Source organism: Procambarus clarkii, chromosome 69 (assembly GCF_040958095.1).
Source record: "Procambarus clarkii isolate CNS0578487 chromosome 69, FALCON_Pclarkii_2.0, whole genome shotgun sequence".
NCBI classification, from domain to species: domain Eukaryota; kingdom Metazoa; phylum Arthropoda; class Malacostraca; order Decapoda; family Cambaridae; genus Procambarus; species Procambarus clarkii.
The window spans coordinates 16343387-16360430 of NC_091218.1; the positions used below are offsets into that span (position 1 = coordinate 16343387).

Sequence of the window (17044 nt, forward strand, 5' to 3'; positions counted from 1 at the left end):
TGTAGGTTACATTAGTATTTTAAAAGCACTACAATCACCTTCTGTGGTTGACTGTTCAATAAATCACTGAACTATATGCTGATTAGCATAGTAAATGTGTGGCCACGTCTGTGTTAGACCAAAAAAGGTATGAGTGTTCCGAGCTCTAGCTCCTGAGCCCCGCTCAGGTCTCGTCACAATGACTCGGCAGGTTCGATTCCCTATCCCTAGTACTTTGCATACCGGGCGTGTGGGGGGGGGGGGGCCCTAACATACATCAACCCATCCATCCATCCACCACGTGGCTCTTCCTGACAGTCGTGCCACGACGTCACAAGGCCTTCCACGACGTCACAAGGCCTTCCACGACGTCACAAGGCCTCCCACGACATCACAAGGCCCCCACGACGTCATAAGTCCTCCCACGACGTCACAAGGCCTTCCACGATGTCATAAGTCCTCCCACGACGTCACAAGTCCTCCCACGACGTCACAAGGCCTCCCACGATGTCACAAGTCCTCCCACGACGTCACAAGGCCTTTCACGACGTCACAAGGCCTCCCACGACATCACAAGGCCCCCCACGACGTCACAAGGCCTCCCACGACGTCACAAGACCTCCCACGACGTCACAAGGCCTTCCACGACGTCACAAGGCCTCCCACGACATCACAAGGCCCCCCACGACGTCACAAGTCCTCCCACGACGTCACAAGTCCTCCCACGACGTCACAAGGCCCCCCCACGATGTCACAAGTCCTCCCACGACGTCACAAGGCCTCCCACGACGTCACAAGTCCTCCCACGACGTCACAAGGCCCCCCCACGACGTCACAAGTCCTCCCACGACGTCACAAGGCCTCCCACGATGTCACAAGTCCTCCCACGACGTCACAAGTCCTCCCACGACGTCACAAGCCTCCCCCCACGACGTCACAAGTTGTCCCACGACGTCGCAAGTTCTCCCACGATGTCACAAGGCCTCCCACGACGTCACAAGTCCTCCCACGACGTCACAAGGCCTCCCACGACGTCACAAGTTTCCCCCCCACGACGTCACAAGTCCCCCCCACGACGTCGCAAGGCCTCCCACGACGTTACAAGTCCCCCCCACGACGTCACAAGGCCTCCCACGACGTCACAAGGCCTCCCACGACGTCACAAGCCCCCCACGACGTCACAAGCCCCCCACGACGTCACAAGGCCTCCCACGACGTCACAAGCGCCCCCCCCCACGACGTCACAAGCCCCCCCCCCACGACGTCACAAGCCCCCCCCATGACGTCACAAGCCCCCATGACGTCACAAGGCCTCCCACGACGTCACAAGCCCCCCCCCCACGACGTCACAAGCCCCCCCATGACGTCACAAGCCCCCCCATGACGTCACAAGGCCTCCCACGACGTCACAAGCCCGCCCCCCCCACGACGTCACAAGCCTCACCCTTACCTTGTCTACTTACATCACTTCCGGCAAACAAATATTGCGTTACACTGACTTGAGATTCCAGGAAGAGTTGTGAAACGATCAATAGTGCTGCCGACCACTACTGTTGACCCTCACAGTGCCTGCTGCACACAGTACAGTGCCTGCTACTGTTGACCCTCACAGTGCCTGCTACACACAGTACAGTGCCTGCTACACACAGTACAGTGCCTGCTACACACAGTACAGTGCCTGCTACACACAGTACAGTGCCTGCCACACACAATACAGTGCCTGCTACTGTTGACCCTCACAGTGCCTGCTACTGTTGACCCTCACAGTGCCTGCTACACACAGTACAGTGCCTGCTACTGTTGACCCTCACAGTGCCTGCTACACACGGTACAGTGCCTGCTACTGTTGACCCTCACAGTGCCTGCTACTGTTGACCCTCACAGTGCCTGCTACACACAGTACAGTGCCTGCTACTGTTGACCCTCACAGTGCCTGCTACACACAGTACAGTGCCTGCTACTGTTGACCCTCACAGTGCCTGCTACACACAGTACAGTGCCTGCTACTGTTGACCCTCACAGTGCCTGCTACACACAGTACAGTGCCTGCTACTGTTGACCCTCACAGTGCCTGCTACACACAGTACAGTGCCTGCTACTGTTGACCCTCACAGTGCCTGCTACACACAGTGCAGTGCCTGCTACTGTTGACCCTCACAGTGCCTGCTAAACACAGTACAGTGCCTGCTACTGTTGACCCTCACAGTGCCTGCTACACACAGTACAGTGCCTGCTACTGTTGACCCTCACAGTGCCTGCTACACACAGTACAGTGCCTGCTACTGTTGACCCTCACAGTGCCTGCTACACACAGTACAGTGCCTGCTACACACAGTACAGTGCCACTACTGTTGACCCTCACAGTGCCTGCTACACACAGTACAGTGCCTACGACTGTTGACCCTCACAGTGCCTGCTACACACAGTACAGTGCCCACTACTGTTGACCCTCACAGTGCCTGCTACACACAGTACAGTGCCTGCCACACACAGTACAGTGCCACTACTGTTGACCCTCACAATGCCTGCTACACACAGTACAGTGCCAAGGTCTCCGTATGACTGTCTATCAATAAGTATCTCAGGATGGATAGTTTTACTAATTCCAATTACAAATCCTTTCTTTCAAGGATGAAGAACATCTCAAGGATGAAGAACCTGTCAAGGAAGAAGAACCTGTCAAGGAAGAAGAACCTGTCAAGGATGAAGAACCTGTCAAGGAAGAAGAACCTGTCAAGGATGAAGAACATCTCAAGGAAGAAGAACCTGTCAAGGATGAAGAACCTGTCAAGGATGAAGAACCTGTCAAGGATGAAGAACCTGTCAAGGATGAAGAACCTGTCAAGGATGAAGAACCTCTCAAGGATGAAGAACCTGTCAAGGATGAAGAACCTGTCAAGGATGAAGAACCTGTCAAGGATGAAGAACCTGTCAAGGATGAAGAACCTGTCAAGGATGAAGAACCTGTCAAGGATGAAGAACATTACCTGAGCGTCACTCAAGAACATCTTAGGACACATTAAGAGCGAGGGTTGTGTGATCTGGTCTTAGCACACATGTCAGTCGCCCCATAATTTGTCAACGAATTAAATATAGAGTTTAGTAACTAGAGCAAGACTCTGCCCCCCCCCTCCACCCCCGCTGTCCCAGGGTCGTTACTACGAGGGGGGGGACATGACAGTCCTATCTTGTGGTTACTTTGCGGTGGTTCCGGGGATTAACGTCCCCGCGGCCCGGTCTCTCATCAGATCTCCTGGTTGGTGGTGTGATCAACCAGGTTGTAGGACTCAGCTCCATGCAGCCTGACGAAAGAATCACAGCCTGGTTAATCAGGTATGCTTTGTAGGGGTTGAAGAAGTTCTCTTTTGAACTCGGTGAGAAGTCGGCCAGTTATGTCCCTTATACTCAGAGGGAGAGTGTTGGAAAAGTCTTGGGCCCTTAATGTTGATAGACTTGTCTCCCAGGGTAACTATTCGCTCTTCTCCACGGCGCTGTTTTGTGAATAGATGCGATGGATCATATTTTGCCTAAATCCTCCCTGCAGTTTTTAAAACATCCCAAACATCCCAAATTCGACGCTTGAGCCATATTTTGGAGCCAAATACTGGCTCTCTGCACGTATTCGCATTTTGAAATTACGACTTTTTATACCAAAAATATACCAATTACTAAAAGCGGCGATGGATAGGTGCCGCGGAGAAGGCAGCTAGTCACAACTTCCTGCCACGCCTCCTGCCTCACGTGGCCTTATTTCACGTGGCGTGGGGAGCCTGTCGGCCGAGCGGACAGCACGCTCGACTTGTGATCCTCTGGTCCTGGGTTCCATCCCAGGCGACGGCGAGAAACAATGGGCAGAGTTTCTTTCACCCTATGCCCCTGTTACCTAGCAGTAAAATAGGTACCTGGGTGTTAGTCAGCTGTCACGGGCTGCTTCCTGAGGGTGGAGGCCTGGTCGAGAACCGGGCCGCGGGGACACTAAAAAGCCCCGAAATCATCTCAAGATAACCTCAAGAAGATTCCCTGTGCAGACTGGCAGCCTGTCTCTCTAATATTCCTCAAGAACCAGTCATGAGGTATCTCTTGCTTGTGCTGTAGACAATACAGATATACAGTTTTTAAGCAGACGCATATAATATATATATATATATATATATATATATATATATATATATATATATATATATATATATATATATATATATATATATATATATATATATATATATTTTTTTTTTTTTTTTTTTTTTTGAGATATATACGAGAGTTGTTACATTCTTGTACAGCCACTAGTACGCGTAGCGTTTCGGGCAGGTCCCTGGAATACGATCCCCGCCGCGAAGAATCGTTGTTACATCCAAGTACACATTTTACTGTTGAGTTAAACAGAGGCTACAGTTAAGGAATTGCGCCCAGTAAATCCTCCCCGGCCAGGATACGAACCCATGACATAGCGCTCGCGGAACGCCAGGCGAGTGTCTTACCACTACACCACGGGGACTGTATATACACGTTTTATTACGTGGAGTCGGCCAGCAAACAATCTCTGCGTGTTCTCCAGGTCGGCAATTTATTCAGCTTTGAATAGGGCTCAATAGGTCATTTTGCAACAATATTCCACCACCCTAGAGAGCACCCGGGTCCTGTAAAGTATCATCACTGGTGCGGCATCTCGTGTGGGGAAGGTTCTTGTTATCCAACCTGTCATTTTCCTTGCAGTGCAGAACACCAACGTTATTGTGTTCTTCAAAAGTATAAGGTCTTCCGCTGTGATCTGTTATATTGCTTGTTCGCTCTAGTGTGTTATTTGACGGCGTTTTATATGTGCTTTCCGTTTATTTTCATTCTCAGGGGAAACACAGGTGGGAGGGGGGGGGGGAAGCATAGGTGCCCCAGTAGAATACAGATGCCCCCAGGAGAACACAAGTGCCCCCAGGAGAACACAGGTGCCCCCAGGAGAACACAGGTGCCCCCAGGAGAACACAGGTGCCCCCAGGAGAACACAGGTGCCCCCAGGAGAACACAGGTGCCCCCAGGAGAACACAGATGCCCCCAGGAAGCCACAGATGCCCCCAGGAGGCCACAGGTGCCCCCAGGAGGCCACAGGTGCCCCCAGGAGGCCACAGATGGCCCCCAGGAGGCCACAGATGCCCCCAGGAGAACACAGATGCCCCGAAGAAGCCACAGATGGCCCCCAGGAGAACACAGGTGCCCCGAAGAAGCCACAGATGGCCCCCAGGAGAACACAGATGGCCCCCAGGAAGCCACAGATGGCCCCCAGAAGAACACAGATGCCCAGAAGAAGCCACAGATGGCCCCCAGGAGAACACAGGTGCCCCAGGAAGCCACAGATGGCCCCCAGGAGAACACAGGTGCCCCGAAGAAGCCACAGATGGCCCCCAGGAGAACACAGATGGCCCCCAGGAAGCCACAGATGGCCCCCAGGAGAACACAGATGCCCCGAAGAAGCCGCAGATGGCCCCCAGGAGAACACAGATGCCCCCAGGAGGCCACAGATGGCCCCCCAGGAGGCCACAGGTGCCTCCAGGAGGACACAGGTGCCCCAGGGAAGGACAATGACCCCATGCCACAACTCTGGAACAGAGGTATTAAAGGTGACGTACCTGGCGGGGCGTCCTGGGCCTCGGGGTCGACGCCGGCGGCCTCCCGCTCCAGCAGGAGCCTGGTCCTCACCTCCTCGGCGCACCAGTCCTCGCTCACCAGCGTGTCGTAGTCAACACCTGTGCACCAGCAGGTCAACAAATATTACAAATAGCCAAGTGAAAAACATGTGTGTGTGTGTGTGTGTGTGTGTGTGTGTGTGTGTGTGTGTGTGTGTGTGTGTGTGTGTGTGTGTGTGTGTGTGTGTGTGATGAATTGTAAATTAAATAAAATGACAATATACACAATATATAGGGGGGGGGCGGGAGAAGATAATAGGTGAGTGAACGCGGGTGTAATACAAGGCCCCCGGATGCTACATATCGTCTTCTTCGAGGCCGAAGGGTCCCTACATACTCAGAGGAGGTTAGACTCACTCTCGCTCTCGCACTCTCTCTCTATGTATGTATGTGTATATATATGTGTGTGTGTATCACGAAAATAAACACGTGATTAAGAATGTGACAATGTCAGACCACGGAGGAAAAATGAAACAGGAAATTTCCTTAAGTACTTTCGTATATTAAATACATCTTCAGAAGGTCATTTTACAGATCAAGTGATGGGTATAAATAGGCAGGAAGGAGTGGTGAAGTAAGGTGAGGTACAATACTTGGACAACGCAGACGGCCCATTGGCCCATCAGATGCACCCAATTGGCACATCCGATGTAGCCCAATGGCCCATCTGATACAGCAGACATACAAGCATAATATATATATATATTGATATATATATATATATATATCGATATATATTGATATATATATATATATCGATATATATTGATATATATATATATATATATATATATAGTCGTAGTCTATATAATATATAGTGGCTCCACAACGACATTGTCGTTGTGGAGCCACTTGACGGCACCCTCCTGGGTGTACCAGGTGACGGCACCCTCCTGGGTGTACCAGGTGACGGCACCCTCCTGGGTGTACCAGGTGACGGCACCCTCCTGGGTGTACCAGGTGACGGCACCCTCCTGGGTGTACCAGGTGACGGCACCCTCCTGGGTGTACCAGGTGACGGCACCCTCCTGGGTGTACCAGGTGACGGCACCCTCCTGGGTGTACCAGGTGACGACACCCTCCTGGGTGTACCAGGTGACGGCACCCTCCTGGGTGTACCAGGTGACGGCACCCTCCTGGGTGTACCAGGTGACGGCACCCTCCTGGGTGTACCAGGTGACGGCACCCTCCTGGGTGTACCAGGTGACGGCACCCTCCTGGGTGTACCAGGTGACGGCACCCTCCTGGGTGCCGTCAAGTGGCCACAAGCAATCGTGGAGGACCTGGTGGCAAAAATCACTGATCTAAGGAGAATGCTGGACAGGATTGACAAGATTGATGTCCATGATGCTCTCTTCCTCCTCACAAGATGCCTATCTCCCCCTAAGCTGACTTACTTTCTGAGGTGTTCTCCATCCTACAACAGCCCTAAATTAAATGAGAATGACACCCTCTAGAGCTCCCTGCTGTTGAAAGTCCTGAACCTTCCGTTGGACAACTCAAAATAGAAGCAAGCAACCCTCCCTGTAAGACTCGGCCGCCTCGGTGTCCACACAGTCTCCCAGATTGGTCTACCAGCTTTTCTTTGCTCTCATGCATCGCACGACCTCGTAGGAGATATCCTACCAGAACCCCCTGAGTGATTCAGCAGGAATACACGATCTTGCTTTCACCGAATGTTCAAATCAGTGGGATGCTCTTGCAGCCCCAGCATTCATCATAGATAAAAAAAAAAACACAATCAAGCTGGGACCACCCACTAGTGAAAAACTTAGCAGGTGCCATGCTCAGCGCCGCAACATCAGATAAGGAGAAAGCCCGCCTCAGAGCAGTGCTTGCCCCCCATGCAGGAGACTTCCTTCTGGCAGTACCCATGTCGGCAAGAGGCATGAGCCTAGATCCAGAATCCCTTCTTGTAGCAGTGGCCCTCCGCCTTGGTGCCCCAATTCACACTGAATACAAGTGTATTTGCAACAGGGTGGAAGCAGACCAATATGGACTGCATGGGTTGCACAGTGGAAAACTGTGGGCTGGACCTTCTGAAGATGTATTTAATATACGAAAGTACTTAAGGAAATTCCTGTTTCTTTTTCCTCCGTGGTCTGACATTGTCACATTCTTAATCACGTGTTTATTTTCGTGATATACACACACACACACATATATATATATATATATATATATATATATATATATATATATATATATATATATATATATATATATATATATATATACACACACATATATATGTCGTACCTAGTAGCCATAAGGCACTTCTCGACCTACTATGCAAGGCCCGATTTGCGTAATAGGCCGAGTGATTTTCTTTATTTTCAATAAATTGTTTCCAGTTGGTTTATTTTAAATATTTTTATTATATTATATTAAGAACATAAATTATTGACTTAGTTATGTTAGTTTAGGTTAGGTTGTGCAAGGTTAGGTTAGGTTAGGTAGGGTAGGTTAGGTTCGGTCATATATCTAACTTAGTTTTGACTCAAATTTAAAAAAATGAACTCATATATAGTGAAATGGATAGCTTTATCATTTCATGAGAAAAAAAAATTAAAAAAATATATAAATTCAGGAAAACTTGGCTTATTAGGAAAATCAGGCCTTGCACAGTAGGCCGAGAAGTGCGTTCTGGCTACTAGGTACGACATATATATATATATATATATATATATATAACTGAAAACTCACACCCCAGAAGTGACTCGAACCCATACTCCCACAACTGGTATGTACAGGGACGCCTTAATCCGCTTGACCATCACGACCGGACATAAGGAAGTGATAGCCGAGGCTATATGAACCACTTCCCCGCCGGCACTCGGATGGTAATCTTGGGCATAGCATTTTATCAAATCACCTCATTCTTTGGGGCACACGTGAGGAACACAAAAAAGTTTTCAGGAACACAAAAAGAGTTTTCAGTTGTATATAGTCCTGGGGACCATTCAGGCTTGTTTGCATATATATATATATTAAATGTACTCTCGTATTCCATGTATGAAGAATTGTTGTGTGCGGGCGCCGCGTGGCCTTGAGGTGGTGGCACATGGCTCTTGTTGACACTTTCCACACCTTCCTTATACTGAGGGTTCAAGGATGAGAGTAAACACGCCGGAGAAAGAACTACCAGCTGCCCTGTGAGGGGACACCGTCGACGAGAGTACATCAGCTGCCCTGTGAGGGAACACCGTCGACGAGAGTACATCAGCTGCCCTGTGAGGGAACACCGTCGACGAGAGTACATCAGCTGCCCTGTGAGGGAACACCGTCGACGGGAGCACATCAGCTGCCCTGTGAGGGAACACCGTCGACGAGAGCACATCAGCTGCCCTGTGAGGGAACACCGTCGACGGGAGTACATCAGCTGCCCTGTGAGGGAACACCGTCGACGGGAGCACATCAGCTGCCCTGTGAGGGAACACCGTCGACGGGAGTACATCAGCTGCCCTGTGAGGGAACACCGTCGACGGGAGTACATCAGCTGCCCTGTGAGGGAACACCGTCGACGGGAGTACATCACAGTACGCCACGTGTAATACACTTCACTCTCTCTTATCAATACAACAGTCATCGTGTGAGGGTGTCTTAACATCTTATCTTCTATACAAGATAAAAATGAAGACTACACGAAAATGATGAGAGTTCTGAGGCGTTCTTCGACTTAATGTTTATTTACGGAACAAAACTGGTCCAGTACCTTACTTGCGATGATTTCGGGGCTCAACGTCCCCGCGGCCCGGTCCTCGACCAAGCCTCCTCGTTGCTGGACTGGTCAACCAGACTGTTAGACGCGGCTGTTCGCAGCCTGACTTAATGTGGAACATAAGCCCCCGGGGGAACACGTCCAGAACACCACAGACAAGCACATACTGCCTCACATCCAGCCAAAAAGTAATCGACAGAGGTTAGTATGTGATACCTCGCATTTGTAGGGGTTTGTGTGTTTGTACTTAGAATGCACCTGGATGGGATTCTGGGAGTTCTTCTACTCCCCAAGTACGGCCCGGGGCCAGACTTGTCTTGTGCGAGCTTGGTCCAACAGGCTGTTGCCTGGAGCGACAATTTATATATATATATATATATATATATATATATATATATATATATATATATATATATATATATATATATATATATATATATATATATATAATAAAATAGGACGTATCTGTTGAAAGAAAGTGAAGTTGAAGAGTCCACAGGATAAGAGTCCCCATGGTAGTCCCCCAGAAGCAGAAACCTTATAACATGTTATCTTTAGTTCTTTGGTTAGGTTATCTTAGACTACCCTAAGCTATCTTGCGTTGTTTTTGGTGTTCTTTTCCTAAGTTAAACAAATTCCAAATGATATAAAGACAAGTAAAAGACAGAGCGAATAGTCAAGACAAGATTGGTCCATTGTTCATCACAATGAAATGTGTGAAGTAAAACATGTGTATGGGGCAAGTAACAAAGTCAGTAGACTAACAGATGTTGTCACAGCTCGTATAAGACTTGGCTACAAGTATCTCTGGCAGTTCGGCTTGTATAGGGATCTAGATGAAGTAAAGTGTAAAGTGTGTGGACACACACTCGAACACTATCTTGGATTGCAGTAAAATTGAGCCTTTTAGAGATAAATCTAAGCTCACTCTGTATGATATGGCAACCTATCTTATTACCATGGATAAATTACCTGAAATCCTTGGACTGTATCCACATTTCGCTTCCGGTAGATGAACGACATATGAGATTCAGAAACAAGTAGTGTATTGTGAGGACTAATAATAAACAGAAGCTCCCCATGATTTTGTAATTTTCCCATTAGTCAAGGTTTATTCGAGTTTCAAGGGCGATAAATTAGATCTTTGAGAGGAAGATGAGGAAAATCTTGCAAGAGGAACTAAAGGGGCACAGACGAACGTACCGTGGATGAGGGGGGAACGTACTGTGGGTGAGGGGGAACGTACCGTGGGTGAGGGGGAACGTACCGTGGATGAGGGGGAACGTACCGTGGGTGAGGGGGAACGTACCGTGGGTGAGGGAGGAACGTACCGTGGATGAGGGGGAACGTACCGTGGATGAGGGGGAACGTACCGTGGGTGAGGGGGGAACGTACCGTGGGTGAGGGGGAACGTACTGTGGGTGAGGGAGGAACGTACTGTGGGTGAGGGGGAACGTGCCGTGGGTGAGGGAGGAACGTACCGTGGGTTAGAAGGAACGTACCGTGGGTGAGGGAAGAACGTACCGTGGGTTAGAAGGAACGTACCGTGGGTGAGGAGGAAACAGCAGAGGAGGTGGACCAGCGTGGGCACGCCATGCCCATTGCTATCCTCTCCGTGGGCGGCCATCACCTCGTCCAAGGGGCGGCCCAGTATGCCCTGCACGCCCACCCCTGCGCCCTTCATGTCGGCCAGGAGCGAGTGGACGGCGTGCGCGGGGGCGTGGAGCGGGTCCGGAGGGATGGCGTGTGGGTGTTTACAGCGGCTGCTCGACCGCCCGCCCATCGACACTGCCAGGAACCTCCGCACTCGAGACAGAGTACTCTCACCGCCCTCCTGGAATGGAACATCAAAACATAAGCATATATGTCTCCCTCTGTGGCTGGAAAACAGCTTCCACACTTATCTATATATATCTTCGGATTCTAACAACGTCCAGACTCGTGTGTCGAAATCCTGCCACTAGAAACCATTCAGAGGCATGTATCTATATCTTGCTGCTGGAAAATATCACCCAGAGGCATGTATCTATATCTTGCTGCTGGAAAATATCACCCAGAGGCATGTATCTATATCTTGCTGCTGGAAAATATCACCCAGAGGCATGTATCTATATCTTGCTGCTGGAAAATATCACCCAGAGGCATGTATCTATATCTTGCTGCTGGAAAATATGATCCAGAGGCATGTATCTATATCTTGCTGCTGGAAAATAAGATCCAGAGGCATGTATCTATATCTTGCTGCTGGAAAATAAGATCCAGAGGCATGTATCTATATCTTGCTGCTGGAAAATAACAAACACTCAAATCTATTTACTGTTTAACGGGAACAATATATACACTTGAAGAATAAAAACATTAACTATTACTACTCTGGTTCAGCTCCTGTGCTTTTGTCATTATGGTGACCAGACACACAAACAAAAGGTGAAAAAGTTCAGAGGTGTGCCACCAGACTAGCACTCGAGCTGAGGGGTATGGGCTACATGGAAAGACTACTGGAATTAAATCTCACGTCACTAGAAGACAGAAGAGTTAGTGGAGACATGATGACCACCTACAAGATTCTCAGGGAAATTGACAGGGTATATTAGACAAATTATTTAGCATGGGTGGTGCACAAACAAGGGGACACAGGTGGAAACTTAGTACCCAAATGAGCCACAGGCACATTAGAAAGAATTGTATTCAGTGTCAGAGTAGTTAACAAATGGAATGCACTTGGTAGTGATGTGGTGGAGGCTTGACTCCATACAAAGTTTAAAATTAAGATATGATAAAAGCCCAATAGGCTCGTGAAGTTGATCACCAGACCACACACTAGAAGGTAAATGAACGACGACGTTTCGGTCCGTCCTGGACCATTCTCTTGACTTGAGAAGTCACAATCGTGTAATTCACCATTCACAATCGACTTGAGAATGGTCCAGGACGGACCGAAACGTCGTCGTCCCTTCAACTTCTAGTGTGTGGTCTGGTCAACATACTTCAGCCACGTTACTGTGACTCATCGCCTGCATAGGCTCGTGAAGCTGTTCACCAGTTGAGTGACGGTTGAGAGGCGGGACTAAAGACCAGAAGCCCAACTCCCGGAAGCATAACTTGGTGAGTTCACAGGAAAATAAAATGCTTGACTAATAAGCTCACGGTGAACTATGACATAGTGAGAAGTAAAGTGTGTGCCGTGGCTCACCGTGAGACACAGCGGCACAGGTGGGGTATAATGTGGTACACTGTCAACCTGCTTGAGTGAAGCATGGCACATAGCTGCAGCCAAAGGATAATACTAGCCATAGCTGTGGCATTGAGAGACATATGCAGGCGATGAGTCACAATAACGTGGCTGAAGTATGTTGACCAGACCACACACTAGAAGTTGAAGGGACGACGACGTTTCGGTCCGTCCTGGACCATTCTCAAGTCGATTCAAGACCATTCTCAAGTCTAATAATTGAGAGACATATATATATATATATATATACAAGTCAGAGAACAAGTGAAAGAAGCATCAGTGACTACTGACCTGGGGCTGACACTTGGTGTGGCCAGCACCATGCTGCTCACAACAGAAGGAGGGTCGACGCATGGCTCCCTTCTCTCCAGGCGGGTATCGGCGGGGCGGCGGCGGCGGCGGCGGCCTGCTTATCAATGAGGAAGGTGGCGGCGGCGGCGGGGTCCTCCTAGCGATGCGACGTACAAAGTCGTTTGGAGAGTGGTGGCTCTGGGGAGGGACGAACCCGGATTGGTGGGGGTCCAAACGGGGCCTGGGGTGTTCCCAGGGGGCCGGGAGGCTCTCCAGGAGCGATGGCGGGGCAGAAGATGAGCGACTCCGTGGTTACAGCGAGGTGTTCACCTGGCGCTGCCCCAAGCGACGGGTCGCGGGCGCCTCTTGCTCCACCCGCTGCTACATCCACCAAGGAAAATAAAGGAAAAGTTGTTAATATTACATGAAATTAAGTGAAATTACTAATAACTATGTAGCAAAAGTTGTTGTAATTCCTGTATAATTTCATACAGGAGCTGAAGCGCGTGTTCCTCCTATTGCGAGGTGTTGTATATGCTGCGGTGAGAGGTATTTGGGATGGGACAGGAGGCAAGGAATGGTGCCCAACCACTTGGACGGTCAGGGATTGAACGCTGACCAGCATGAAGCAAGACCGTCGCTCTACCGTCTACCCCAAGTGAGAACACAGGCGAGAAATACATAATAACTTCCACTTGCAAAATATTAGAGGGGGACTGGTTCTAAATCTGCACACGGAAATAACACCAAATGAGACCAGGAGGCATGGCAGGAAGTGCAAAACAGCCCCGTTAAAATTCAGACTTGAAAATAAGTACGAGAGACAGTTCTACAAACATTAAGAGCCCAAGACTTTTCAACACTCTACCTCTAAACATGAGGGGCATAACAGGGCGATCTTTCACAGTGTTCAAAAGAGGACTTGGTAAACACCTGTAAAAAAAGATACCTGATCAACTGGGTTGTGATATCGTACGTCCAACTGCAAGCAGCGGCGTCTAACAGCCTGGTTGACCAGACCACCAACCAGGAGGCCTGGTTGGTGACCAGCCTGCAGGGACATTGATTCCCAGAACCAAGAACAGGTAAGTAAGTTATTTTTGGATGTCTTCCATTGGCTTCGGAAGCATTGGGTTATCTTTAGTTAGGTTATATTTAGTTAAGTTTATGTTATCTTTATTTACGTTAGGCTATCTCAGGCAATGATAAAAATAATCTTTACCTTACACTATCTTCTGCGTTACCTTAACTTTGGGTTATCTTTTTTCGGCAACATTAGGATATCCTTGGCTACTTGACATTATATTGAGCAGTGTCTCCGTTTAGGTCTCCGTGGTGTAGTGGTAAGACACTCGCCTTGCGTTCCGCGAGCGCTTTGTCATGGGTTCGTATCCTGGCCGGGGAGGATTTACTGGGCGCAAATCCTTAACTGTAGCCTCTGTTTAACGCAACAGTAAAATGGGTACTTGGATGAAAAAACGATTCTTCGCGGCAGGGGATCGTATTCCAGGGACCGTAGGATTAAGGACTTGCCCGAAACGCTACGCGTACTAGTGGCTCTACAAGAATGTAACAACTCTTGTATATATCTCAAAAAAAAAGTGTAGTTATTTTTCCCTCTATTCGTATATATATATAGTTGGTTAGTTTTCTGTGCCTTCAATATATTTGGCATTCTTAGATTAGATTCTGTCATATTCGGTTACACGTGCTTGTGTTAGGTTATGTGTTAGAAGAGGTGGTACCCAGCAGTGCCCGGGGCTCTTCCCTTCTCGTCCCCTCCCCCCCCCCTCATCCTCCCCCCTCTTTCTAACTCTCCTCTCTCAGATTTTTTTTTATAAAGCACTGGAACAGTTGAACAACTCTATGGCAAACACAACAAATATTTCAGACTTGACTTCATGAAATTCTCATGGGTGGGTCTCGATAAGCACCGATATTTCTTAAAGCATTTCACTTGGGCCGACACCGACTGGCCTATGTCACTCCCCTACCCAACCTGATTCATCTTGCAAAATTGGGCGAGGCTAGACCCAAGTGTCTAGTCAGTATCCCCAGACAAGATTGATTGATAAAGATTAAGCCATCCAAGATGTGGCACGGGCATGAATAGCCCGTAAGCCCCAGACAAGTTAGGCATTTTGTTTTATAGGTGTAGACTAGGAGGGGTATCCGGTGGTGGCCGAGATAGTCTACCTTTCCCCCCCCACCTCCCCTCAATCACCCATTCCACCTATCTTCTTTTACCCTCTCTCCACAGCCCTCTCTTCTCTTCCTTCTACCCTTTCTCCCTTCTTCATATCACCTATATACTCCCCTTCCCCACTTTTCACCCCATCTACTCCCTGAATTTCCAGCAGACACTTGGATTAAGTGTACATAGCTACACTGTGTTTCCTTAGCAACTCTTGGCTATCTCTAGCTGACAGATTATATTTGGCAATGATAGGCCACCTTTGGCTAAATACGCTACCTTCAGCTGAATTAGTTTATCATTGACTAACACATATTGTGTGTAATAGGTCTCTCTCTCTCTCTCTCTCTCTCTCTCTCTCTCTCTCTCTCTCTCTCTCTCTCTCTCTCTCTCTCTCTCTCTCTCTCTCTCTCTCTCTCTCTGTCTCTCTCTCTCTTTTCCCCCTCCCTCTCTCTCTCTCTCTCTCCCTCTCCCTCCCTCCCTCTCTCTCTCTCTCTCTCTCTCTCTCTCTCTCTCTCTCTCTCTCTCTCTCTCTCTCTCTCTCTCTCTCTCTCTCTCTCTCTCTCCATGTTTTTGGTTAAGCCTGGATTTGGTGAGAGTCAGCCCCCGACCAGCTGGGGTCCTGCTGCCACTCCACTATTTACTGCCTCTCCTCATATATTTCCCCAGAGTGTAGAGTGAGCCAGAGTGCCCCACCTGTTCTGGCATCTCATACTCCAGTGCCAAGCAAGAGGCTATAAATTAGCAAGTCAAATCATTAGGCTATTGGAGAGCTACCACCTGCTGAATGCCATGTTAATTTAGATCAAACAAGACTCGCAGAAAGCGTCGCATTATTATACAAGGAGGCATTATAGATATGTATAATGTCGCATTATACAAGGAGGCATTATATATGTATAATGTCGTATTATACACTGGTTCTTTGTCTCGCCCACTTTACGACACCTGCTGTATATTATTCATTAAGCAATCTTCGCGTTATCTCACATTTTATCTTGTATTTCAGCAGCTCTTGAAGTGGTCGGTACACCGACGGATTTGCTTCGTTCAGGTCGGCGCTCGATCTCCGATGGTTCAAGTGATTGGGTATCGTTCCTTCACGCCGTGCCGGGGCTTGGGAGCTGTGAGCGTGGCGCGTATCATGAAGACCCTTCGTTATCCTCGTGTGCTCGAGCTGGCGGCTATAACACGACATAGCCATCATCGTTATCCCGATAGACACAGACAGACAGACAGACAGACAGACAGACAGACAGACAAACAGACAATAATTTGGAAAGCGGCTAATAAATTACACACAGAGATCACACTAACGTGATGCATCAAATGAACAAATATAAAAGGGCCGTGACAGGGATTCGAACCTGCGTCCGGGAGCATCCCAGACACTGCCTTAATCGACTGAGCTACGAAAGGGTTAAAAGAGTTGACTTCGGTTTCAACTCTTTTTAACCCTGTCGTAGCTCAGTCAATTAAGGCAGTGTCTGGGATGCTCCCAGACGCAGGTTCGAATCCTCGTCACGGCTCTTGTGGATTTGTTCAGCGGCTAATGAAGTACCGATATACAAGAAGGGGGGTAGACAAGAGGCACTGAACTACAGACCAGTGTCCCTAACCTGCATACCATGCAAGCTGATGAAGAAGATTGTGCGAAAAAAAACTTTGTAACACAGCATCAGCATGGGTTCAGGGATGGCAAGTCCTGCCTCACAGGATTAATTGCATTCTACGACCAGGCAACAATAATCAGACAAGAGAGGGGTGGGCAGACTGCATATTTTTGGATTGCCAGAAAGCCTTTGACACAGTACCACACAAGAGGCTCGTGAAAAAGCTGAAGACGCAGGCAGGAGTGAAAGGGAAGGTACTCCATTGAATAAGGGAGTACCTAAGACAGAAGACAGCGAGTCAGTGTGAGGGGAGAGGTCTCAGATTGGCGAGACGTC

At 48.8% G+C, this 17044-nt stretch overlaps 1 protein-coding gene across 8 annotated transcripts in view; it reads right to left on the bottom strand.

Annotated features, from left to right (window-relative positions):
- Positions 1 to 17044, bottom strand: part of LOC123752869 (protein FAM13A) — a 421243-nt gene that overhangs the window by 270588 nt on the left and 133611 nt on the right. For 7 of the 8 annotated variants that reach the window (XM_069311074.1, XM_069311073.1, XM_069311072.1 and 4 more), the window contains exons 3-5: positions 12902 to 13282; positions 10924 to 11212; positions 5601 to 5717 (exon numbers count right to left, since the gene is read on the bottom strand). In XM_069311074.1, the coding sequence (XP_069167175.1) occupies positions 5601 to 5717; positions 10924 to 11212; positions 12902 to 12964 (469 nt within the window). In that variant the 5' untranslated portion in view covers positions 12965 to 13282. The remainder of the gene's footprint in view (positions 1 to 5600; positions 5718 to 10923; positions 11213 to 12901; positions 13283 to 17044) is intronic. The other variant, XM_069311068.1, reaches the window with a different exon arrangement.